The sequence below is a fragment of the Danio rerio genome, chromosome 8 (genome assembly GCF_052040795.2).
Source record: "Danio rerio strain M-AB ecotype USA chromosome 8, GRCz13ab, whole genome shotgun sequence".
In the NCBI taxonomy this organism is placed as follows: domain Eukaryota; kingdom Metazoa; phylum Chordata; class Actinopteri; order Cypriniformes; family Danionidae; genus Danio; species Danio rerio.
In genome coordinates this window covers 16,768,296-16,795,970 of record NC_141028.1, presented here as the reverse complement: position 1 = coordinate 16,795,970, position 27,675 = coordinate 16,768,296, and the positions used below count along the sequence as shown (strand labels likewise).

Sequence of the window (27,675 nt, the reverse complement as noted above, 5' to 3'; positions counted from 1 at the left end):
ATCATCACCGTGATGCAAAACATCGCTCTTTTTAATACATTAATAATAACATAAGCACAACTAAGAGAAAATGTACATTCATAAAGTACAGCAAATAACATCTTACGGATGATAACCAACGTAGCCTACAATTAGCCCAAAACAGATAAAAAGTTGTGTCTGCTAAGAACGCTTAAGTTACATAGGCCTAACAATGTCATTTTAACGAATATATTAGATGTCATAAAAGCTGTGCTAATGTGAATACTCATTCATTCATTCATTTTCTTGTCGGCTTAGTCCCTTTATTAATCTGGGGTCGCCACAGCGGAATGAACCGCCAACTTATCCAGCGTGTTTTTACGGAGCGGATGCCCTTCCAGCCGCAACCCATCTCTAGGACACTAAAGTGAATAAAAATATGTTATGTAAATATTAAGAAGCAAAACGAAGAGTTTTGTTCATAATATACAGTGAAAAGCAAGCTCAAATAGGAGCTTCACTGCTAGACCCTCTTATGCACCGAGCTTTTAATTTTACTGTTTGATTTTCATTCATTCATTTATTTTCCTTCGGCCTAGTACCTTTATTCATCAGGGGTCACCACAACAGAATGAACCGCCAACGTATCCAGCATATGTTTTACATAGCGGATGCCCTTCCGGCTGCAACCCATCACTGGGAAACATCGTTAAACAGTCATTCACACACATACGGCCAATTTAGTTCACTTCACCTGTACCGCATATACTTGGACAGGGGGAAACCGGAGCACCCGGAGAAACCCATGCGAACACAGGAAGAATATGCAAACTCCATTCAGAAATACCAACTGACCCAGCCGGGACTCAAACCAGCGACCTTCTTGCTGTGAGGGGACAGTGCTAATCAGCCACCGTGTACCTTTTAATATACTTAAAAAAAAAAGAGTAGTACATTTTAGAGCAATATATTTAATTTGTCTTACTTCAGAAAATCAGTTGCTGTTTTTTATAATAATAAAAATAATAATAATTAGGTCTACTTGTAATTTATCAGTACAAAAAAAATAAGTAAATTCAACCTCAGCTTTATTTTCCAGTGTTTTGTCTTATTGTGTTTGCAATACCGGTTTAACTTACAGCATCTTTTATCCTCATGTTTTCTTCTGTCAGTCTATAAATCTTTTCATGAGATATATGTATATGTAATACATAATGATAAAAATTAAAAAGCAAAAAAAAAAAAAGTGTGCATACATTTGTGTATAACAATAATAGCTACTATAACAAACCTTTTGCAACCTTTCTGACACATTTACACATTTTTAATAGCACAGAAATGTAAACAGAAAAGACTTTCACTGTTGATTTAAGTTACAGGATACATTATAAATAAGCTATCTGATAAAAAACAACAAGATATAATTCCAACAAGCAAACCACACTGATGTCAGTAAAACTGTTTATTTATACATTAGTGAACATTTCACTAGATCATTTATGACAAAAATATTTAAAAATACTTCATGAGTTTTCATTATTCCAAAATATTGAACATTTTTCCTGATGAAAATTACAATCATCAACTATTCTGGAAATCACAACAAAGACTTTACATGACAGAAACCATGAGGAAAATCTGTATCCAGTAGAACTAACATTCAACTCTCCATCACCACCTGCTGGTCGTCATAGTTATTGCATGTACACTTCACATAATGTATAATACAGCCCAAGAAATGTTGTGGAAATCCTAGGAAAACCTGCAGTGTACATAATAAATGAATAATGGGACAGTGCTTAAAATCTGTTGATAGTAATTATAATATGGCATGAGTGCAGCCAGCTGCAATGCATCAATCCTCACAAATATATGAAACCTTAATTTGTAATAAATACGATTTAAATTATGTCTTTTAAATTAGTATCTAATTAGTATAAGTCTAATATCCAAAACTCTGTCCACACCAAGGAGAATTATAATGATAACAATAAATATGTAATTCTAGAAGTCAGTTTAGGTACAAAAGAATAATCAACACCACAACTAAAACAATACGAGCACAGAGAAACAATATTTCTGACGTTAACATTGACAATCAGTCAGAATACTTTGTTTTACAGAATGCAACGTTTTAAAATGGCAGATGGCAGTGTTGACATTAGTTATCATAGTTATCATCCTTGGTTTAAATCGGCTACTAATTTAAAGACCTGGTCACAACAAAAGAATATAAAATAGTCCACATCATAAACATATTGATAACAACACAGAAGAACGATATCATTGAAATCAATTTCAGAACCATGTTTTTAGCTGATTAGAGACAAAAACATTGGCATCCAATCAGAAGCCAACTTGCTTTAAAAAGCATGGATGAGTCAAGCAATAAAACTGCAGTGGAAACTTACAATAAACACAATGTTGTTAGTTGGTTTCCATCCTAACGTGAAGAGAATCTTTCCCAAAGAAAATGTGAATTAGGTGAATTTCCATTAAGTTGTTAGAGTGGTTGACTGTAGTATTGGTAACCTTGTAACCAACAATAAACAAGACAAGCATAATGGACAGTGTTGCCAGATATTTTTTTTCCAGCTGCTTTTTTCCAGCCCTAAAGCTGTCTAAAACCCGCCCAAACTCACAAAAAAAAAATTTATTAATATTTTATAAAAGTGAATTCGAAATTAACCTAGTTACTTTAATTGTAATAATTTTTAACCAACACCAGCAGTCACAGAACCACAACATAACCGGGTCACATCGAAACTCTGCCTCCTCTCATTGCACTTAATCTTATGTAGATTACACTACCTATTAGAGCAAGGGTGTCCAAACTCAGCCCTGGAGGGCCAGTGTCCTGTATAGTTTAGTTCCCACTTCCTTCAACACACCTGCCTGGAAGTTTCTAGTACACCTAGAAAGAGCTTGATTAGCCGGTGTGTTTAGTTGGAACTAAACTCAGCAGGATACCGGCCCTCCAGGACGGAGTTTGGACACCCCTGTAGTAGAGTATGTTTTACTTTCGAAAAGGGGTATAAAATGCATTTGACATTTAAAAATCTTTTGCACGCAATTAGATGCTGTTTGTCAAACAGACAACACTTCTATGTTTGTTCTTGCCGTCAATTGCGGAATAAAATGATCAATAAAAGTGTCATGGTAAACCGATGTGAGTTTAATGTGATGCGCGCATGCGAAGGGGAGTCAGATTTGTCTGGAGAGTCAGATTTTGATAACTTTCCTTCACCTCGATCCCCTTGAAGGTGGGCCCACATGGTTTGTGCTATGCACTAGTTCCTACTAACTGAATGGAGTTAGAGCACACACTTATGTTTTGTTAAATAAGTTGTATATAAAATTTACTTTTCAAAACCGCCCACATTTTCTGGAAACCAGCCCATCTGCCTACACTGATAACAGAGACAGTTGATTTGCCATGTGAGTTTTTTGTAAAATGCGTTTCCATCTTCCATTATTCAAATGAACCCAATATCCAAAGTCCAAAATCATCTCAAGCGAGTGTAAAAACTAGTTTCATTCATCATTTGGCATCACTCGTTTCCCATGCGATACTTCAAAATGTGCATTAACATGTGATGATGGAAACCCAGCTATTATGAGTTGATAATATAGTCCTATTTTCACTCCTGGTGTGAACCAGACTCTTCAAACAGTAACCAAAGAGAACAAATGAGCAGAATGGAGAACTTCCTCCAAATTAAAGCTCTAGAATTAAATGAGTTTTTATGTTTCACAAGGGTGACACGATGGCTCAGTGGTTAGAACTGTTGCCTCACAGCAAGAAGGTTGTTGGTTCGAGTCCAGGCTGGGTCAGTTGACATTTCTGTGTGGAGTTTGCATGTTCTCCCCGTGTTCGCATGGGTTTCCTCTGGGTGCTCTGGTTTCCCCCACAGTTCAAAGACATGCGCTATAGGTGAATTGAATAACCTAAATTGTACTTAGTGTATGTGTGACTGAGTGTGTATGGATGTTTCCCAGTGTAGTCATGTCAAAGTCATGAGTTAAAGCATGTCAAAGCAGTCAGTAAATTAGCATACTATCATCTCAAAGACATTGCAAGAATCAGATGCTTTGTTCCCAGTGAGGACTTAGAGAAACTTGATCATGCTTTTATCAGCACCAGGGTGGATTACTGTAATGGACTCCTCACAGGCCTTCCCAAAAAGACATTCAGACTGTTGCAGCTCATCCAGAACGCTGCTGCCAGGATTCTGACCAAAACCAGGAAATCACAGCAGATCACACCTGTCCTCAGGTCTTTACACTGGCTCCCAGTTACATTCAGAATAGATTTTAAAGTATTATTAGTTGTCTATAAATTACTAAATGGCCTAGCACCTCAATACATTACAGATATGCTCGCTCAGATTTTAGGATCAAATAAATTATAAGCTCCAAGAGTTCAGTCAAAGCAGGGTGAATGGGCTTTCAGCTAATACGCCCTCCGCTGCTGGAATCAGCTTCCAGAAACCAGAAACCCCAGTTGAATAAAGGGACTATGCCGAAAAAAAAATGAATGAAGGAATGTTTCACAGCAGTATGGCACATCGTTTCCTTTGGGGTTTTAGATTTCAAAACCCCATTTGTAAACATTTTAGATTTTTTTTTGTGGTCCAGGCAGAAAAACAGCCAAAATATACCACATATTCACTCTTTAAGTCCATGGAATAACACAACAGTATCAAACACTAAAAATCTAAATAAAACGGCAGTAAACTAAATCTGATCTCAACTTCATGACATCACAAAGGTGTCTAAAAATAGAATCTCTTTAAGCCAGATCAGATTGAACCTAAAATAGATTGTCAAATGCTAACTGGACTAAACTATTGAAACATTATAGACGTTCCACATTCTGTTACGGCTGTCATAATAAATAATATCTCAACAAATAACATATCTAAGGCCCCATCATAAAACATTGTCTTCGTGATTTTCATTTTTCACTCATAGTGCAATACCTAAAGAATGTTCTTCTGTGTTAATCCCATTCAGTGAGAGTCAACAGCAGCGTTAGTCTGTGGATAACAAGTCCAGGATCGAGGCTTCAGCAGGTCAATCAAGGAAGGCTGAGGAAACAAAAATACACTCAAATACATGAATAAACCAACAATGATCTGCATTAAACACATCAGGCTCCATTAGTTTTTGGTTACCTCTGCAATGGGACAGTAGCGTTGTGCGTACCACTCTTGAGAATACAGGCAGATCATTACCCCCTGTCCTAAGAACAGAGACGTCCACATAATCACGTTCCAGATCGGTCCTTTCCTCCGGTCATGAAGGACGAAGTTAAACACCACTGTGAGAAATAGGACATATTTAGCTTCTGTCGTGTTAATCAGTCATGAAAACAGCATTTTTAAGTGGTTATCTGGCATCCCAGCCTGGCCAAGCAGGTTAGATTGGTCTGTTTGAGTGTTATTTGGTTGACCAGTTGCTGACCAGCTAAACACATGTTTGGTCTGCTGTAAAACCAGCTTAAGACTAGCCGTTTGTTTGGTTGTTTTAGCAGGGGTGTTTGACATGCTCTTGTGGTTAATGAGTTTTTTACTTTTGAAGAACATGCAGAGGCACAGTTATAGAGGGCACATTTTACTACAATTGTGACTCTTCTTAGCGTGTGATCTTTATTACAATACTTATATAAGCATCTTATCAGTAAAAGTAGGGGTAAATACTGTAGATATGATTTTTTAAACTCAAACAATATGGATTTAAAAAAAAAAAATAATTGAATTCCGATACCAATATAATACTGTTACTGAATTGCATTTAGTACAACCCAGGCTCATTCTGAAAACGTACCGCTATATACATTTCTGGAGAGCACCAAATACATCCCAGAAGCTACATTTTTTTTCAGTTTTTGCTTTTGTGAATCCATCAGAGGCCGCTGAGTACGCTTTTTCAGATCTCAAATTTCTCTCACGAGTGCCATTTGCGCCTGCTGTTCTCAGGTAAATCCACCAGAGGCGGCTATCGACTGACTGACTGATCGATCAACTGACCCACCCTTCTCCTTCCCTAAACCCAACCAATAGTGTTTTCAATAGCACCGATTGATTTGCCCACCAACTTCCCTGAACCTAACCGACAGCTTTAAAAAGCAATTCAGACAAAGAAAAGATTTTACACATTTTCACCCTGTTATTTACTTATAATTAATTTATTTGTTTGGCTTTTGTTTTCATCTTTCTTGCTTTCTGGAACCGTTCTTTGCTGAACTCGAACCCCGTTGTTGTGGCCAACTCCTCTCTGTGTCTCAAGTCTGCCGACGTACATGGCAAGCTAACTGGACAAACTGTTAAAGCCGTCCATACGGAGGTAAGCGTTCAGTTGGTAAGCATGAAAAGGAACAGCATCATACCGCCCGCATCATTCATTTTAAAGACGAAAAGCTGCCATACATACGTCTGGCTACATAATTTGCAATCGTCAAAAAATGTATATAGGGCTATGTTTTCAGAATGAGCCTATGTTGCTGAAGTACTATACAGCAGTGTTTCCCAACACATCACATCATCACTACATATTTTGGATGTCTCCCTAATCTGACCTAACTTCAGGATTTGGAGTCTCTTCTAATGTTCAATTCAATTCAATTCAATTCAATTCAATTCAGCTTTATTTGTATAGCGCTTTTACAATGTAGATTGTGTCAAAGCAGCTTCACATAAATGGTCATAGTAATTGGAACAGTGTGGTTCAGGTTTTAGTGTTTAAGTTCAGTTCAGTTCAGTTTAGCTCTGTTCAGTGTGATTTAATCATTACTGATGATTCTATTCATTCAATTCTGATGATTCAATTCTGATGATGTGATTCAGGTGTGTTTGATTAGGAAGAGGTTGAAAATGTGTACTGTTGTAGTGGTGTGCCTTCAGACACAGGGTTGGGAAACAGTGCTATACAGTACTAGCTACAGTTTTATTCCATTGATTTAGCTTTACTGAACATTGATTGGATCCATTGAACATTCAACGTTTCAACATTTTACGAGAGGGACAAACTAGGATAAAAATAATTACTATATGAAAATTTCAAAGTCATATAGTACCCTCATTGGCAGATTATTTTGCTTGTTAAAAAAAAAATCACTTCATTTTGTCATTTTATTTGCTTCTTGATTTAAGTATTTGAAGATATTTGGACTAGACAGGTGCATTTCTAGATGATATTATCATGTAATTATTAAACTATGGTGTTCTTGTATAATTGCTGATATGCAGCTTTATATCAATCCAAATACCAACCAATAAATATTGGCAGCCGATACATTGGTGCATCCCTAGTAAAATTAATGTTAAGTAATGTACTTTAATTAAATGGATGGTTCATACAAACAATTACTGACCAGCCACATGTTACAAATGTGTTTCGTATTTATCCATTGAAGGTATTTTAAGAATGTTGATAACCAATAGCAAAAGTCCTCAATATATTTTTCTCTCTATTTTCTAACCACATGAGGGTGAATAGCAAAGTAAATTGCAACAAATGTTAATTTTTGGATTAAATATCTGTTCAGATATGTTCGGCCTGTTGACAATTCTACCTGTGATGACATGTCTTTGTAGTAAATGGGTTTCTTACTTCCAAAGCACATGAAGAGGCAGAACATGACGGGGTAGAAGAAGCCGAAGCAGATGGCCAGAACATACTCGTGTACTACAGCAGACACGGTAAACACAACCAGCATGGCCACCGCACGAAACCGCTTCTGTGTCATCTGTACAAGTGAAAGAGTGAACTTGCTTTAGACTTGGTTATGCATGTTTGGACAAAATTCTGCACAGATTTTTACATCCATTAAAGAAAATGTCAAATTTTTTATGAATTATTTGCTTTCTCACTGCCAATGTGCAAACAGCTAATGATAAAAGAGGTTGTCGACAACAGCCTGTAGAGTGAAGGACTTGGGATGTTTTGAGTGTGAAAAAAATCAAAAGATGTGACATTAATGCATTTATGAAACCTCTTTTGTCTCCCATTAAATAAATAATAGAATCTTCAGGATAATGTTGCAAGAGCTAAGAGCAAATAATGATTAAATTTTTTTTATTTTGTACGTTACATCCGCAATAGTGCAGAATAAGTTGCTGGCTGCAGTGCACATATTGCCACTAGTATCACTAAAGATGTAACGATGAACTGCAAGGCATTTCAAATCAATTAAAATATGTCTTTAGAAAAGTTAAAATGGCATTTTTTTGTTTCTTTTACCTCTGAATGATACATATTAACTACTCCACCAAGAAAGAAACATTTGGATTGCATTTCTTAACTCCTTTATGTCGCAAGTTAACACACTCAATGCATTTTTTTCAACACATCCCATAATTTATAAAATATCAGCCTCTACCAAATGGTTAATATGTCGTTTTATGGTAAAAGTACCAGAATTAATACATAAACAATGAAAAATCTGAAAATCACATGTTAGACCAACTTATTTTTACAAAATATCCAAAATAAAACATTATTGAACACTAAATTATCTTTATTTTTTGAAGTATGCCATATAACATTTAAGATTCTCATTTAAAATTTTCATGTTGTTGTTTTTTAACAATAAAACCAAAATCAAGTGCAGTCGTGCAACAGGATTATGTTTGTTTGATTCCTTTGTAAACCAACAATGCTGTGTGTGTAAATCGTTATTTAAAATTGTCATTCTTTAAATGTCTTTAACAGTCATTATTTAAAACAGTCATAACATGGTCAACCATTTAGTAGAGTGGGCAGTCAAAGGGTTAAAGTTGTCACAAGTAATCTAGGAGACACTATATGGGCTCATTCACACTGAATGCGTCTTTGCTTCTTAAAACGCAAGACGCAATGATTGGGAATGGTTTGAAAAAAGCCACAGAGCACCTGAAAACAGACACCTGCAACAGTTTCCCTGCCACCAAGCTCTTCTGATTGGTCAACTGCCTGACATTGATGAGCTGCAATCATTAATTTTACTTCGGCTTAAAATCTTATTTACCAGGGGTCGCCACAGCAGAATAAACTGCCTGAGCTGCATTGAGTGTGAAAGGTGTGTTAACCTTTTGATGCACTACATGGCTTTAATGTGAACCGTCTAAGTTTATTTTTTCTATATCTATTTTATAGCTTGTGCATCTAAGGGTTACAGTTCTTTCAACTTGACTGAGCGTCTAAAAATCGTGGCGCTGAGACATGAGGCATGACCGTATTGGTCATACACATCCTTCAAATGCGTGTTTAAATTGACAAATAATACAAAAGTATCACACTGGAAAGGAAAACCACATTTTGTGTAAACGGCCCCTAACACTGCTGCTCATAATCGCCACCTGCTGGCAGATCTGCGTCTCTTTCAGCTTCAGTTTTCTACAGATACAGTATGTTTTATCACAATAGTTTCACAAACTAAAGTCAGGACATTCTGCTTTTGCTTCAATTTTTTCTTATTACACGCTGTAATTTTAGATTAAAAACGGCTCATGCTGCATGTAAGCTGCACTACTGATTGGATCATGATTAAAAATCAGTGGTTGCCTGTCATTTTAAATGGAAATAGCACAAGAAAAGCCTAACTTTGTTTAGATGAAGAGATTTCATTTATTTGTGTAACTTATTTGATTTTTGGTTGGTTTTAAATTTCTTTTTGAATTAAAAATTAAAAAATTGTTTTATATTTCATTTGTACAAGTCATATGCAGCAATGACCAATTGAAAGGAGGTCTTTTTGTTTACAGTATATCTTCAGTCTCAGTTTATTAAAAAAAACAAAAAAAAAACAGTTGTGTGAAAATCGAATCATGAAATCAAAATCAAGGATTGGTTGAATCATTACATCCCTAGAGAGCACTAATAACAAATGTTTCAAAATTTGACATATGGTCGCTTTAAAAATAATAATATATAAAAAATATAATAAAAATACATAGCTTTATAACTAGAATCACTACTATAACTATATATGCTATAACTAGAATTATGAATGCTTAGCTGATAACTTACCCACAGGAAGTCCCTGTAGACATAGTAATAAAGCCAGTCATGAACTACAACATTCCATGTGCGATAATAGTTTGCATATGAAGTGGAGTTCCACCAGTCCTGGCGTAAAACACATTGATAGAAAAATGCATTGCATCATGAGGACTTCATTTGAGATTTCGTCTTTTTAGAATTTATGATAATTTTTTTTTTTAAATCATATGATTTAAGTTTAAATATTAGTGATGTTTATTACCTTATAAAACATTCGGTCACCAAATCGTAGCATTTCAGCAAATGCATTAAGCCAGCAATGCAGAAAAGCAAAGAATGCCAGAAAAAGCACAAGCACTCCTATACAAAGGAAAACAAGAAAACCATCAAACAAACTACATTCATTTATACAGTTTTACTACATTTGTGACCCCTTTCAGCTTGAAATTCCTATCTAAGCATCTTATCAGTAAAATGGAAAGTGAATCCACTGCAAAAAGGTAAATGACTTGTAAAGTTAAACTGGTTCAACTAAACAATTTAAATGAGCAACATACAGTATTTCTTTGTTTAAAACCCTTTTCAAACTGTATCGTTTAGACCTGGATCGTTATTTTATATTAAATGTACTGTAGTTTATTGAGGATGTCTGATGACTAGCGCGCTTCTGCTGAGCCAGCTGTGGTAGCTTAGCAACCGAGTCGCGACGTCAACACACAGAATCTGTCAACACAGTTCAGCACAGTTGTCTAACCGTGCCGAGAATTCCGGGCCGAGAACGGTTTGTAATCGTGGCGCGCCGTTCCAGGCTCAGTGGAGAAACAACCGTAACCGTACCGAAGTGTTCTTAGAACGGTTTGGCACGATAGTGGAAAAGCAGCTTTATAGTGTGTTCAGTTATAAGTTATAAAGAGATCCTACTTCCAAAAAAAAAGTGGTGTGTAATTTTCATTTTCGCTTTTCTCACTTATTTTTTGTTTTGTTTCTAGTCCAAACATCTAAAAAAAAATCTTAAATCTAGAAGCATATTCTAGACATGCAAAACACATTGTCTTGTTATAAGAACTAATGTATCAAAATTAAGTAAGTTTTTCTTTAAAACAAGTCAAATAATCTTATGTCAAAAAAATTAGCCTCCCCATTGGCCGATTATTTAGTTTGTTTTAATCAAAAACTCACTTAATTTTAGCCTATTATTTTTTAAAACAAGACTATATTTTTTGCTTGTCTAGAAAATACTGCTTGACTTATTAAGTAAATACTTATTAAGTATTTATATGTGATCTAGAAACGCACAATTCAATTAACAATTCAATTAAAAGAGAATATTTACTTGTTTCAAACCTTTTTGAGTTTCTTCCTTGTGTTGAACGAAGTAGATATTTTAAAGAATGTTAGTGTTATGTATGTGCCTGTGTTGTTTTGTTTGTGCCCGCTCCTCTATCTCTCTCTATCGATCTGTCAATTTTCTTAGGATTGCTCACTCCAGTTTCCCATTCATTCCTGAAGACGTCAATCATTATTACTCCCTGTGACGTCACCACCTTCACTGCCAATCAGGAAGGAAGCTCAAAGTTTAAAGGGACGTGAACTCTCAGATTAACTCTCTTGCTTTAGTCTTGATTGCCTTTTTGCTGTGTGTGTGTTTTGGCTTGTGTATGAGATATTTTGACTTTAGAGATTGATTTTGTTCTTGTTTCAGTTTTGGTACTCTGTTACGGTTTTGTATATACTCTTTCATGATGCCTGATCATTAGTTTCTGAATTCCCCTGGGAATTGAGTTTAGATGTCATGTGACATTCAAAATGTTTTGTTTGTTTATTTTCTATTAGGTAGTTTGGAGGATCATTTTCAGCCAGTTTGGGTTTTATTTTCTTTTATTTGGCGCTACTTAAAATCCTCTTTCCCTTAATCACACACATTAATTGTTTTATTTTTCTTTTGTGATATACTTCAACTTGTACATATTATTTTGCCGATTGACTTATGATACCTCTTTAACCCCTACAGCTAAACTTTAAAGTTGTAACAGTTAGACCTTCATAGTATTTGTTTTTACTATTGATATAAATGACTTCAAAGTATCTTCTTTTGAGTTCAACAGAAAACAGAAACTGATAAAAGTTTGGTTTAATTAAAGATAAGTAATTTTTAGAGGAGGCGCCGCAGTGGCGCAGTAGGTAGTGCTGTCACCTCACAGCAAAAAGGTCGCTGGTTCGAGCCTTGCCTCAGTTTCTGTAAGAAGTTGCATGTTCTCCCAGCGTTCGCGTGGGTTTCCTCCGTGTGCTTCGGTTTCCCCCCCAGTCCAAAGACATACGGTACAGGTGAATTGGGTAGGCTAAATTGTCCGTAGTGTATGGGTGTGTGAATGAGTGTGTGTGGATGTTTTCCAGAAATGGGTTGTGGCTGGAAGTGCATCCGCTGCGTAAAATAGCCCTGGATAAGTTGGCGGTTCATTCCGCTGTGGCGACCCCAGATTAATAAAGGCCGAAAAGTTTAATAAAGCTTACAAGAAAATGAATGAATAAATGAATGAATGAGTTTTTAGATGAGCTATTTTTTTAGATATGGTGGCTCAGTTGACAGTCTACCTGGCAGTATGGAGTTGAAGACGCACAGCACCATGGCCCTCGGGTCGAAGAGCTGCATGCTGATATTGCGAAACTGAGGGATACACAGCCGCACAAATATGTAATATGCATAAAATAAACTGCCCAGCACCTGGAACGACACAGCAAAAAAAAAAAAAAAAACAGTTCAATGTTTCAGTGTTACAATACAGTGCAAATCTCAAAATAAATGTTAATGGCATAAATAGAAATGGCAGCATAAACATGCTGTTTTTCAAAGAAGCCCACCTGAGAAAACTTTGTAGCCACGTAACCCCACCGAATACAGGGATTTCTACAAAAACAACAGTGACAAAAGTTTCTGAGTAAATAAAAAATTAATAACTCAACCAACTTTCTAATATAGCATCCCTACTTTTATGAATTGTCACTTAGATAACAGATTTATTGACTACATTAACTTTTACTACACTGATAGCATTTTAGAAGGTGTCTTTTTTAAGCTATTGTAAAATATGTATGACTGTCATTACATTCAGCTTACAATTAAATAGTGACTGAATGAATTAATGAATTAATTACATTTTTTATTCATTTAAATTCATTTAAATAAATAAAAAAATACAAACAAAGTAAATGAAGATGTATTTTTTATTGTTAAACATTTTATATACAAGATAAAAAATTTAAACACAAATATATTTTCTTAAAAACCAACAGACCGTCAGTCTTACCGTGGATAATTGTCCTTGTATATTAGTGTGGGTGCAAAAAGAAAGTAGATGTACTGGGTGAACTGAGGAACAGCTACTAAATCTGGAAAAAAAGAAAAAGCTAGATTAAAACAAGATGTTGTTATTAGGTTTTTTTGTGTTTGTGTGTGACCTGCATTTAAGTGATGCTCTTACTTGATTTATTTCGATCTAAGGATCGGACTCTTGGCACATTTTCCCTGATGAAAGAGTGAGACTTCATCATCAGTCGCACCTATTCACACCAAAAAAAAAAAGACATTCAGCTGGAAATTCAAAATTAAACAAATATTTCAAATAGAGAAATGTAAATACAGTTGTAAGTTGTAAGTCAGAATTATTAGCTGTATTTTATTTTTTCCAATTTCTGATCATAAGAAAGATTTCGTTAACACAAATCTAAACATAAAAGATTTAATAACTTATTTCTAATAACTGATTTCCTTTATCTTTGCCATGATGGCATGATGATAATTAGGTTAAGTTAGGGTAATTAGGCAAATCATTGTTGTCATAATTACCAGTGATCTAGCTGCAGAACTACAAATCTATCACAGAACTGGACTACAAATCCTGTCATGCAACCCACACACACCTGTTCCAGAATCTCCAATGATTACACACACAGCTGTGAGATTATCAAGGACTCATTACAGACTATTAATACACCACACTTGCGCGCGCACACACACAAGGCTGAGTCTTGTTTTTTTACCCTATAAAGTATTCCCTTCCTTTCCCTTGCTGTGCAATGTTTCCTGACCCTCACTTTGTTTACTGTTTCTTGTTGTTAGCTGCCTGGACTGATCCCTTTTGCCTGTGTAAATACTACTTTTTTGGATTGCTCTTTATGTCCCTCGTTTGCTCCTATGATCGACCTTCGCCTACCTGACCATACTCTGTTTAATAAATACTGCACGTGGATCCTCAACTCTATTGTCCAATGTCTGACCATTACAATTGTATAGTGATGGTTTGCTCTGTAGACAATTGAAAAATATATTGCAAAAGAGGGCTAATAATATTGACCTTAAAATAGTTGAAAAAATATATATAAAACAGCTTTTATTTTAGCTGAAATAAAACAAATAAGACTTTCTCCAGAAGAAAAAATATTATAGTAAAAGCTGTGAAAAATTCCTTGCTCTGCTCAACATGATTTGAGAAATAAAAATTCACAGGATGGCTAATCATTTTGAATTCAACTGTCTATTAGATTACTTAAGAACCAATTGAACACACAATAAACACATGAATGAAAAAAACAGAGCAGCAGAGTGATACTAAAAACATTTAGCTACTTTTACCTGTTCTAGAATCAGTATGAAGCATGAAGCAGGGGGAAGGCCGTTCTTCAGCACCACATATGTGGGAAGGAAACCCAAACCCAGCCCCTGGTAGATGAGCAGGATAGAACCAGCCAGCACTGTCCATAACACCCGATGCTGTGAAGAGGAGTAAATACCGGCCCAGACAACCAGCAGAACATATGGAACGACAAGTGTGGACAGGAACATACACATCCACGTCACAACCACTAGAGGGAACTGGCCAAACGCATACACCAACAGGTCAAACTCCAGCACCAGTCTACAGAGAGCAAGACAAATCACAAAAACATCACAAATGAACATCTCAATATTTTTGCTTACTATTTAAATTTAAAACGATCGCTGGTTATCGTAACAAACATCTTAACAAAAAAATACCATGCAAGTCAATAGTTTCCGGTTTCCAACATTTTTCAAAATATCTTCTTTTGTGATCAACAGAAGAAAAAAAAAACTCAAACAGATTTGTGACAAATGAAGGGTGAGCAAATGATGACAGAATTTTTATTTTTGGGTAAATTATTCCTTTAATAATGTATTAGAAAATATTTAAAATACCAATTGTTTGATCAGTTATAGAATTGAATAGTTCAAGAGCTCTTTTTATTCATAAAGGTGACCTTGCTTACGCTGAAAACAAAATATATCTCTTTATATCTCTTAGCAAGGTCAAACTTTAAACATAAAATAAGGCTGCTGTCTCAAAAAAGGTGTTAATGAATATCCCCAACCTGCCCTCATCGATGAAGTCCACGACGAGCGTGCTGAAGATGAACAGAATGAGCAGAGCGATGAACATGTGATAGATAGTGCGGATGTGGTTCACCTCAAACAGATCACTGCAGAAAAAAAATCGGTTGATATGATAAGCACTATTAATTCACACACATCCACATTTAGAATGATCATCATGTGTTTCTCTGGTAACCTCAAGGACCAAACTGTGTTCCTGAATAACCACATAACTTGTGCATTAACAAAGCAGTTGATTTAGGTCGGCAAATCAAATGAAAGCCACATCTCATCATCTACATCTCACCACAGACGGAAACCAATCAGAGATTTCACGCACATCAATACAGGTTTGTGTATAAAGTCTCAGAAAAGGCACTCGTGACTTACTCTAACAGTGAACGGCGAATCACAAACTGCTTGCTCTGGCCTTGAGAAGGTTGTGCATTCCTACAGAAGAAGATAAGATGATTAAAAAACATGTGTATGAGTTAAAGCACTGAAGCGTAGGGCTGCACGATATTGGAAAAACCTGACATTGCTGTATTTTTTTCTATAATATAGTTACAAAAAATGATTAGATCTCCTCTGAAATTTGTATTCTTTTAAAAATATTTCCCAAGTGCTGTTCGATACTGATCGATAGCAATGACTGAGTTTGTTTAGATTTTAGTAAGTATAACTTTGACTTTTTATTCAGTTTGTGGTCTCATTTTATCTGTAACACTATAAGCTTTGACATCGACTTGCCTTTTACTACAAATACGCCGTTTTCACGTGTAATTACCATGGTAAAGCGATGTAAACAATAGGTCTCCAGCAGGAAAGGTGACAAACAAATGAATAACCATCCATAATTCAACATTATTGTGTCGGTGGACTAAATGTGCTTGATGGGATTTTTTTTCTGTGGACTCTAAACCATGATGTACAGCAATAAATGTGTGTGTGTGTGTGTGTTGTACTTACAATGATATTCATTTCATATCTAATAAGCGTTTTCTGTAAAACTTACACTAATTTAGCAAATACATTCTTTATAAGCTTCCCATTGTAAAACAACTAGCTGCAATGGGTGCTTAAGAGTTGTAGCTTTAGATTAATGTATAGTTTGTCAAGGCTACTTATGTTCTTTTGGGTGTAATCTATTCATAAACACTGCATGGTTAATTCAATTCACCTTTATTTGTATAGCGCTTTTACAATGTAAATTGTGTCAAAGCAGCTTTACATTAAAGATCATAGTAAATTAAATCAGTGTAGTTCAGTTTTCAGTGTTTAAGTTCAGTTTAGTTTAGCTCAGTTCAGTGTGGTTGATAATCACTACTGAGAGTCCAAACGATAGTGGCCAGTGGCGAGCAAAAAACTTTACCAATTGGCAAAAGTGAAGGATTAAAAAACCTGTTGACGTGGAAAAACAGCGCCCCAGTGCGTCCACATCAGGGTGGTGGCTAAATTTTTTTTTTTTTTAAGGTCAATGTGATTACCCCCATTAAGATATATGCATTTTTTGGATTATCAACAGAACAATCCACTGTTATCCAAAAACTTGCCTAATTATCCTAGCCTGCCTAGTTAACAACACAGTCAAGTCTTTAAATTTCAACTTAAGCTGAATAATAGTACCTTGCAAAACAAGGCAAGGCAAGTTTATTTATATGGCACATTTCATACACAGTGGCAATTCAAAGCGCTTTACATATACAAGAATAAAAAAGACAAGTACAAGAAAAAAAAATAATAAAATCATTCAACCAGATAAAACGTGTTAAATTGTGCTTAAACAGGTTATAAACGAATGGAAAAGAAAAGAAATACATAATCTGTCGGACGTAATACAGTGCTAATTCAGTAAAGGCCCAGCTAAACAGATCTGAACAGATGTGTTTTTAGTCTTGATTTGAACATGCCTAATGTTGGGGCATATCTGATCATTTCTGGAAGCTGATTCCAGCAGTGAGGGGCGCAGTAGCTGAAAGCCCCTTCACCATGCTTTAACTGAACCCTTGAAATTTCTAGTTTATGTGAGATAAACTAGAAATCTCTAGTGAGATTCTAAATCAATATGATCCAGAGGCATTTTCACAGCTGTGTTTTTCCGTCCCAGGAATGTAAGAAGTTGGCAGCGGGAGGATTGTTTAGACGATTATTCCCTTCTTGTTGGTAAAGTTGTATTCCGGAAAGTTTGTAGTTTCGATGTTGATCTTCGAGCTGTGTCGTTTAAGCACTGTGCTGACAGGCTAAAGTTAATATTAGAGTATAAAATATAGAAGCAAGAGTGCGAGGAGCGAGCAGTAGGCAAAGACGTCCGAACAGTAGCTCAGCAGGAAGTAAGCAACCACTAAAATAAGTAGTAATAATAAGTTGAAAAATAGTACACAAGAGGGCGTCACGGTGGCACAGTGGATAGCACACTCGCTTCACAGCAAGAAGGTCACTGGATCGAACCTCTGCCTCTTTCTGACATTTCTGTGTGGAGTTTGCATGTTCCCCTCGTGTTGGCGTGGGTTTTCTCTGGGTGCTCCGGTTTCCCTCACAAGTCTGAAGACATGCGGTACAGGTGAACTGGGTAATCTAAATTGTCCGTAGTGTATGTGTGCGATTGAGTGTGTATAGATGTTTCCCAGGGATGGGTTGCAGCTGGAAGGGCATCCACTGCATAAAACATATGCTGGATAAGTTGGCGGTTCATTCCACTGTGGCGAGCCCAGATTAATAAAGGGAATAAGCCAAAAAGAAAATGAATGAATGATTTTTTTTTTTACTTAGTAAATAATGTATTTTCTATTCAGGCCACTTATATTTATTTCGGGCTACCAAGAACTAATGAGTTCTTACTCAAAAGGCTGCCACCAATATTGAAAAGCCGTAAGACACACACATTGCCATATCGATGCTAAAATGTGCAGCCCTACTAGTATAGACTGACATAAACAGTGGGATTAGAGTAAATAAAATAATGCTGTTTATCAGACAAACACTGCCGTTCGCAATACCTGAGTTTGCTTTTCTCCTTATCTGACAGAGGAAAGACTGTGCTGACATGCGAAGAGCCCAGACTGGCAGACTCCTCTATCAGGCTGTCCATGAACTCATTCACTTGAGCGTCAAACTGCCTCATCAGGTCTGCTTTCAAATGCTGGACAAAACAAAGATTAAAAACACAGAACAGTGAGTCTCTTTTATATCTTGGAAGAAGCTTACAAATACGAACAGAAGGACATCAAATGCACAAGATACAAGTAGTTCAGATGAAGAATCTAGTCTCGTGATCAGTCGAGCTGTTGAGGTCATTTTGTTTAGATTGCTCATAATAGAGACAAAGGAAGGTCTTTTATAGATACTAAACGTGATGACTATGAAAATACAGCTGAAGTCAAACTTATTAGCCCTCCTGTGGGTTTTTTTTCTTTTTCAAATATTTCCCAAATGAACAGAGCAAGAAATTTGCACAGAATTTCCTTTAATATTTTTTCGTCTGGAGAAAGTCTTATTTGATGTATTTCAGCTAGGATAAAAGCAGTTTTTTTTAAATCAGTTTATGGTCAATATAGTTATCCCCTATAAGCAATATTTCGATTGTCTACAGAACAAACAGTTTAGAAATGTGCTGAATTTAGTTTTTTTCTTTCCATTAAACAGAAATTGGGGAAAAAGATATAAATGGAAGCTAATAATTCAGGAGGGCTAATAAATCTGACTTCAAGGGTATATAAAAACAACATATTTTTCCATCATGTTGCTGCAAAGCCTCAGCACCCACATACTTCCTTTTTCTGTCTACACTTCCTGTAAACTTTTCAAGACCTTTGCAAAGCAAAAAAAAAAAAAAAAAAAAAAAAAAAAAAGCGAGGGATTCATAAGAACCTGATTGTCATTTAGTTTTTATGTGCTAATTGCTCACTTGTTGGCTAAATCTATAAGATATTTCAAAATAAAATGCTATTTACACAATGACAGATATATCTGGATAAAATTGTAATAAATTTATTACATTTTCAAACATTACAACTTGAGTACAACTACAAGTACTAACCGGCGAACAAGACAAAAGGGAATGAAAAAATACAATATATAACAAAACAAATAAGAATAAATATTAATAAAGTAAATGAATTAATTAAATTAAGGAAATTATATATTCATGCTTTATTTGAGTTTTATCTGTAATCCACTCCAAAAGAATACTTTGACTTGCACAAAATGTTAGAAACTTGCAAAGTATATTTTTGCAAAGTATATTTTTGTATATTTTTAATATGGAAAGTAAATTTATTGCCAGGTGACCAGAAATTCATTTAGGTCTGTAATTTTTAAATTCTTTTTAAAATCTAATACTCAAACAACCAAACAAACAAACAAACAAATAAACAAAATAAATAAATAAATATGTTTTGAACTATGTTTGAAAATATTTTAGCATTTTGTACACTCAAAAAAAAAAATAAAAAATTCCTATTAGTTTCCTTGCTGGTTACATTTGTGAAAAACGTCCAAATGGTTTAAACATTTTTTCAGAAATGTATGAAACAATGTGGTGCAAACAAGATATTTAAATGACTTCTTTTAATTTACAGTTGAAATCAGATTTATTAGCCCCATTTATATATATATATATATATATATATATATATATATATATATATATATATATATATATATATATATATATATATATATATATATATTTCAAATAACGTTTAACAGAGCAAGGAAATTGTCACAGTATGTCTGATAATATTTTTTCTTCTGGAGAAAATCTTATTTGTTTTATTTCAGCTAGAATAAAAGCAGTTTTAATTAAAAAAAAAAAAAACATTTAAGGTAAAAATTATTAGCCCCTTTAAGCTATCTAAATATATAAATATTAACTATCTATAGAATGAATGAATGAAATGTGTTGAAAAAAAAAACTTCTTTCCGTTAAACAGAAATTGGGGGAAATAATAAAAAGGGGGGGCTAAAAATTCAGGGGGGCTAATAATTCTGACTTGAACTGTATGTGTTACTTTAATATATTTATTTTAGACACTATCTAAATATTGTGAATGCTATGGAGCCTGAAAAAAAGCAAGAACTAAGCAGAACAACCATCAGGATTTGAAACCATTAGTCAGTTTTAAACATGCGCAAAATCACCAAACCAAAGGTCACCCTCCTATCTGTCAATCTATGACGTAATTTGTGATAGCAGTGGATAATACTGATAGTCTGCAATGATACAGTGATAAGAAACAAGATATGCACCAATCCCCTGCTCTGTTGCCCTCATGGTTTAGATATTTGATTTGTTTAAAGAACAACAAAATGCACAGAAAGCCAGTGAGCCACACAGAGCACCATCTTACCTCAGCTTTCTTCTTCAGCTGGAGTTTTGCACTAATAATCTGCTCCACCTCCACTTTTCCTGAAATCACACATCAACACAGATCCCCCATGAATGCTCACGTCTACATACAGATGGACGCAGGTCTTGTGGGCACAGTATCCTGGTTACCAGACCACTAATATGTAACTAATCCAACATAACGCAAACAGAATATCTGCATCCTTTACAGTGCAAACAGACCTAAAACACTGTATGTTAACACACACAGACGGTGACATCACAAAATTACTATAAAAAAGTGATATTGTTTAAAGGTGTGTTTGTTCTGCAGTAACTATTCATTTAACTACTGCGTAAAATTAATTATTACATGTACTTACTACATGGGTTGGGTTAAAATGTTAGGATTGGTTGGGTATAATTATGCATAATTACTATAGTAAGTACAATAAATGTGTAATGACACCTAAAGTGCTACCAAGAAAACTTGACTTTGAAAAAAAGTATTAAGCCAACATGTGTGTAATCAACCATTTAAATCAGTCTGTTTGATAGGCTGAAAACCCAAATTGCCTAAATGAGAGGAAATATTTGCCATTTGAATTAATATGCTGATTATAATGAGTATAAATGTGGCCCTTTCATCCTCATAGATTAGTAGATCATAGATAGTTCATATAGATTAACTTTAATTTAGGAAAAACAAATTTTACATTAAATAGATAGATGATAGATAGATAGATAGATAGATAGATAGATAGATAGATAGATAGATAGATAGATAGATAGATAGATAGATAGATAGATAGATAGATAGATAGATAGATAGATAGATAGATAGATAGATAGATAGATAGATAGATAGATGGATGACTGGATGACTGGATGGATGGGTGGAACAATAGGTTGGATGGATGGACAGACGGACGAGTGAATGTATAGGTTGGGTGGATGGAAAGAACAATAGGTTGGTTTGTTGGATGGATGGATGGATGGATGGATGGATGAATGGATGGATGGATGGATGGACAAATGGATGTATAGGGTGGGTGGATGGATGGAACAATAGGTTTGTTGTTTGTATGGATGGATGCATGGATGGGTGGGTGGATGGATGTATAGGGTGGATGGATGGATGGATGGATGAAACAACAGGTTGAATAGATGGATGGATATATGGATAGTTGGATGGATGGATGATAGAGTAAGTGGGTGGATGGATGGACGCATGGGTGGATGAACGGTTAGAAAATAGGTTATTTGGATGGATGGATGGATGGATGGATGAATGGATGGATGGATGGATGAATAAGGTGGATAGATGGGTTTTGCATGGGCGGGTAGATAGATGGATGGATGGATGGATGGATGGATGGATGGATGGATGGATGGATGGATGGATGGAAAATAGGTTATTTGGATGGATGGGTTTTGCATGGGTGAGAAGATGGAAGGATGGATGGATGGAACAATAGTTTGGATGGATGGAACAATAGGTTGGACTGACAGACGGACAGACGGACATACAGACACAGACACTGGACAGACAGACAGACAGACAGACAGACAGACAGACAGACAGACAGACATATAGATATATAGATAGATAGATAGATAGATAGATAGATAGATAGATAGATAGATAGATAGATAGATAGATAGATAGATAGATAGATAGATAGATAGATAGATAGATAGATAGATAGATAGATAGATAGATAGATAGATAGATAGATAGATAGTGATTATTGAATTTATAGTTTAGTGGAAAACCTGTTGGATTTGAATGTAACAAAAAGAAGTAGTTCAACACTTGGAAAGCACAAGTGACATGATGTACCACAACCAGAAAACATTAACACCAATTCAAATATTGCTGCGCTGTATTTGGCAGCGAAGTTGCTCAATAAAACACCACCTCAGCATTTTCAGTGTCATCATGTCACAGTTAATGTGAATGACTGCATCATTGATAACAGCACTGGCCAGGACATGGCAATTTCTCAATCAGGTCACACGGCAAATCACATGGCAGTCTGTACATCCCAGAATTAAGCTGGAAGGTCGCACTAAGGAAACCTGAATGTGTCATTGTTTCCTTATTTTGACTTAATTCATAAATGATTACACAGCTCAATCTTTGTAACAGTAATGTACTACAGTAAGAATGAGTCATCATAACTATCATTTCTAGTTAGTTTTGCAAATTTAAACCTTTGGAAAATATATTTTACATTCATTTAGCAGCACACTGATTTATTAAAGGGTTTGCTGGTTGATAATTGCCTGATCATTTACTCTCCCCCATGTGGTTTTAAACCTTTATGAGTTACTTTCTTCTGTTGGATACAAAAGAAGATATTTTGAAGAATGCTAATTTGCATTGAAACATTAAAAGTAAAAACATTAGTATGGAGGTCAAGAGTAACAAGAGTAAAAACATTAGAATGGAGGTCAATGAGTCCCAGAAACCAGCATTTTCTACGTCATAACATTGTCTTTTGTGTTCAACAGAAGAAAACAAAATTCTAAATAGGTTTTGAACAAGAATCACAGCAGAATTTAAATGATGGAGTGAATCAACCCTAAACATTAACACATAATCATTGTTTTTCATCTACTGTACTAAACAGGCCAAGACAACAAATAACCTGCAGATGATCAATGTCAAAGGCATGTATTCAGTTGTATGATCTGACATTCAAATAATGTGTTGCACAAGCTGGTCTTAGTTAAGAGACTATAGGTGAAACCTGTTGCAACTGATTCCAGGGGGTGAAAGTTGAATGACCTACATAACCAACAAAACATACTAAATGTGACAAAACAAACTTAAACTGTTTTGCCTTCTCTAATTTGAATATTCAGCACTTCAGGATCAGGTTACAGATGTTTGCTTTAGTGATTTTAGTCTCACCATTGCTAGAGAGAGGAAACTCTTCTGCGTCTCTTTCAGGTCCATCCTTGTCTGATGACGAAGCCACCTTATGAGAGCTCTTGCGACTGCGAGGGCCTCCAGCACCCTCATTCACCATCCTGCTGCTGAAAACACAACACAAACCCAAAATAAACTACATGTTGCTTATGCATTGTTCAAAAAGATAAGTGATATGTGAAAGCCAGTCTTATGTTGATTTTTTGTCAAAAAGCATTAAGTACAATATACAGTTGAAGTCAAAATTATTAGCCCTCTGTTGATTTTTTCCCCAGTTTTGGTTTAACAGAGTACAGATTTGTTAAACAAATTTCTAAACATAATAGTTTTAATAACTCATTTCTAATAACTGATTTATTTTATCTTTGCCATGATGACTAAATAATATTTGACTAGATGTTTATCAAGACACTTCTATACAGCTTAAAGTGACATTTAAAGGCTCAACAAGGTTAATTAGGTTAACTAGGAAGGTTAGTTTAATTAGACAAGTTATTGTATAACGATGGTTTGTTCTGTAGACTAAAGAAAAAAATCTAGCTTGAAGGGCCTAATAATATTGACTTTAATATGGTGTTTAAAAAATTAAAAGCTGCTTTTATTCTAGCCGAAAAAAGAATAAATCAGACTTTCTCCAGAAGAAAAAAATTTTATCAGACAGACTGTGAAGATTTCCTTCCTCTGGTAAACATCATTTGCTAAATATTTAAAAAAGGAAAAAAAAACAAAAATAAAAACAAAGGGGACTAATATTTCTGACTTAATTTATGGGACATAATGATAGATATTTTTTACTTTTGTGGCAAAAATTATTTGAAAATTGAGGAAGTAAAGATCTTTATCTCAGCTTATAAAGGAGCCAACATGACCAAAATAATTACTAAATTATATAAAAGTCTACAAGACAATAAATTAGAGAACACATATTATATAAAAAATAAATGGGGAAAAAGAAGGTAATATTAATATTACTGAGGAAGAGTGGAAAAGTATTTTTTTAAACACAGTGGAAATCAACATCCTCCTCAGTCTGGAGGGAATTTGGTTGAAAAAACATAATTCGTTTTTACATCACCCCTAAGCAGAAGAGATACTTAAACAAAGTGAAGTGAATCATTCACATATATTCTGGAAAAAAAATCAGGCATTTTGGCAAGACATTCATAAATATTTTGAGAATACATTACACTGTAAAACCCCAAAAAATAAGGTAACTCAAACCATTTGAGGAAACTGATTGCAACAAACCATTTAAGTTCAAAAATTAATCATAATCAGTACTGTAAACTTAATCCATTTGAGTAAATGAAGCAATTTGAACACAGTAAAACCCAATAAATGAAGAATACTCAAACCAACTGAGTATTGTAAAATCTAATGAGTTAAGGCAACTCAAACTGTTTGAGGAAACTGATTGCGACAAATTATTTAAGTAAAAAAACTAATCTATATGAAATTTAAAGTTGAAGTAATGAGGTATTTAATTAACTTATTACCAACTCAACAATTAGTTCAAAACTCTTTTCAAATTAGTAGAATTAGATTTCAGTAAGTTTTGAGTTAACTACACGCATTTCATTTGATAAAGGTAACTCTTGAGGTTTACAGTGTACATATCCCCAGTCGATTTTTCTTTCTCAACACTATACTTAGGCCTAAAAACCCTATGTTAGAAGAAAATTCTGACAAAAAAACTGCTGAAACTTGCTGATAGCTTGTAAAAAAAGACATGACTAAAAAATGTTTACAGCTCGAAATACCTCAAATTATTACTTATAAAAGTATTTTGTTTTTAACCCTTAGATTCCATATATTCAATGCTAACAAACCATACATCAATTAAATGCTTATTTATTTATTAATCTTACAGATGATGTATGTATCATGACTGGTTTTGTGGTCTAGGGTTACATTTATAAATATATTAATAAAATTAAATCAACCATTCGTAAAACTTTAGTCATTCTCATATGGATTATTATTATTATTTTAATCTCACTGTAAAAATGTAACTGAACAATAAAAGAAGCCATTTTGGGATGAGTAAGAATATTTAATACATTTTACTTGTATTCTCGTAACAACGTAATTAATTATATACACTTACAGTTACATTATAAGAACAAGTGATATACAGTTGAAGTCAGAGTAATTAGCCCCCCTTAGATTTTATTTTCTTTTTTAAATATTTGCCAAATGATGTTTATCAGAGCAAGGACATTTTCACAGTATGTCTGATAATATTTTTTCTTCTGGAAAAAATTCTATTTGTTTTATTTCAACTAAAATAAAATTAGTTTTAAATTTTTAAAAATCCATTTAAAGGTCAATATTATTAGCCCTTTTAAGCTATATTTTTTCGATAGTCTACAGAACAAACCATCATTATACAATAACTCACTTAATTGCCTTAACCAGCCTAGTTAACCTATTTAACCTAGTTAAGCCTTTAAATGTCACTTTTAGCTGTGTAGAAGGGTCTTGAAAAATATCTAGAAAATATGATTTATTGTTATCATGGCAAAGAGAAAATAAATCAGTTATTAGACATGAGTTACTAAAACTATTATGTTTAAAAATGTGTTTAAAAAAATCTAAAATAATAATTCAGGGGGGCTAATCATTCTGACTTTAGCTGTAGATTGAACCACGGATAGCCATACATTTCATTGAAAAATATGCATTATAGTAGCTAATTTCTTACATTATAGCCAATGTTTTAATACGTGTACAACATTATTGTGAAATGGTTATTGTGAAACAAATCATTAAAACATTTACCAAAACCAAAATACAACTGAAAAGTATTTAATCCAAGTTGGGAAAAAATTAAAGCTTCAATAAATTATGTTTAAACTAAGCCGTTATTTTGAGAGGATTTAACCCAATCATCTCATTCATCTGACAGAAAATACACACTAATCACGACACTCGACTATAAACACAGAAGACGTTTATTAACCAGGAAATGTTTGATATCTTTTATATCGGTTCTGTTTAAGAAAGACAGAAAACACCATTTGTCACTTACCCGTGTGTTGTTCCAAATATACACCTAATTAAACAATTCGGTGTATGAAGACAAACTCAGCTCGTATGAAAAGCGGAGATGATCTGTATGACAGCAGCAGCATCAGGCCAAGTGAAACAACAGGCGCTTCCTTCTGAGCTGGGCGGAGTCTGAACTGAGACTCCATCTGATTGGTTGCTGCTTCGAGTACGTGTATTGATCTTAAGCGAACAGTAACAGTGTCATTTTTCCAGTGATGTCTAGTAATTAATGTAATGACAGGTTGTCTCACTCTTCTCGAAAGTGGGTTAAATATACGAACATCACAATCCTAAATAAATTAAAACCAGCTCATTTTTTAAGAAGATGAAGTAGTATGTGAGGTAAAGTAAAGATCAGGCAGTTTAAATCTAAGGAATAATTGGGTGTTGTTTTGGCAATGTTGTAATTAATATTGGGGTTACTGATTATTTAAATTTACCCCTGGGCACATAATTTTTATGACATATACAGTGTTTAATCTGGGGAATATAAAGATGTTGAAAGCACAAAGTAAAGAAATTAAAGTGTTTATTGCAAATTTAGAAATACAGGACATTTCATGTCACTTTCACATATTGAACAAATTATTTTTAGCAGTAAATAGTCTGTAAGGTTTCTTATGTTTAAATATAAAAAGCTGACTACCTTTCCTCCAATACAAATTCTCATAAATAAAAACATTATAATAAATACTGAAAATCCTCTGACAAACAAGTCTAAATAAACTTACATGCTTATTAGCACACACACATACATGGTTTATGGGGACACTCCATACGCGTAATGTATTTTATACAGTAAAAATCGCTTGTGATATAACCAGGGTTTCTGCAGGTTTCAGCAAGTTAACTATAAGAACTTTAAAGACATTTTTAAGACCATTATGAGTAAAATTTTAGACTTATACAGGGATAAATGCTAAGGATTTTTTTCTGAGTATCCCAGTTGGAAAAGATTTTCACTTGCCCTATCAAAAATCATTATATTTTAATACATTTAATAATACATTAATAATAATATAATAATAT

At 34.5% G+C, this 27,675-nt stretch overlaps 1 protein-coding gene across 6 annotated transcripts; it reads right to left on the bottom strand.

The window, feature by feature from the left end:
- Window positions 1–13: 13 nt before the first annotated feature.
- On the bottom strand, window positions 14–26,715 carry soat1 (sterol O-acyltransferase 1). Of its 6 annotated transcripts, XR_015497192.1 has the most exons (18): window positions 26,627–26,715; window positions 23,578–23,702; window positions 20,680–20,738; window positions 18,328–18,470; window positions 15,722–15,781; window positions 15,331–15,438; window positions 14,576–14,858; window positions 13,425–13,503; window positions 13,251–13,332; window positions 12,805–12,850; window positions 12,538–12,667; window positions 10,208–10,305; window positions 9,973–10,071; window positions 7,576–7,711; window positions 5,139–5,284; window positions 3,726–5,051; window positions 2,982–3,625; window positions 1,411–2,772 (listed from the first exon to the last, which is right to left on the bottom strand). XR_015497192.1 is itself a non-coding variant. In XM_087263618.1 (17 exons), exons 2-16 carry the CDS (start codon window positions 23,693–23,695, stop codon window positions 4,974–4,976), a joined length of 1,665 nt encoding a protein of 554 aa, XP_087119744.1. In that variant the 5' UTR covers window positions 23,696–23,702; window positions 26,627–26,715; the 3' UTR covers window positions 14–383; window positions 4,944–4,973.
- Window positions 26,716–27,675: the final 960 nt, after the last annotated feature.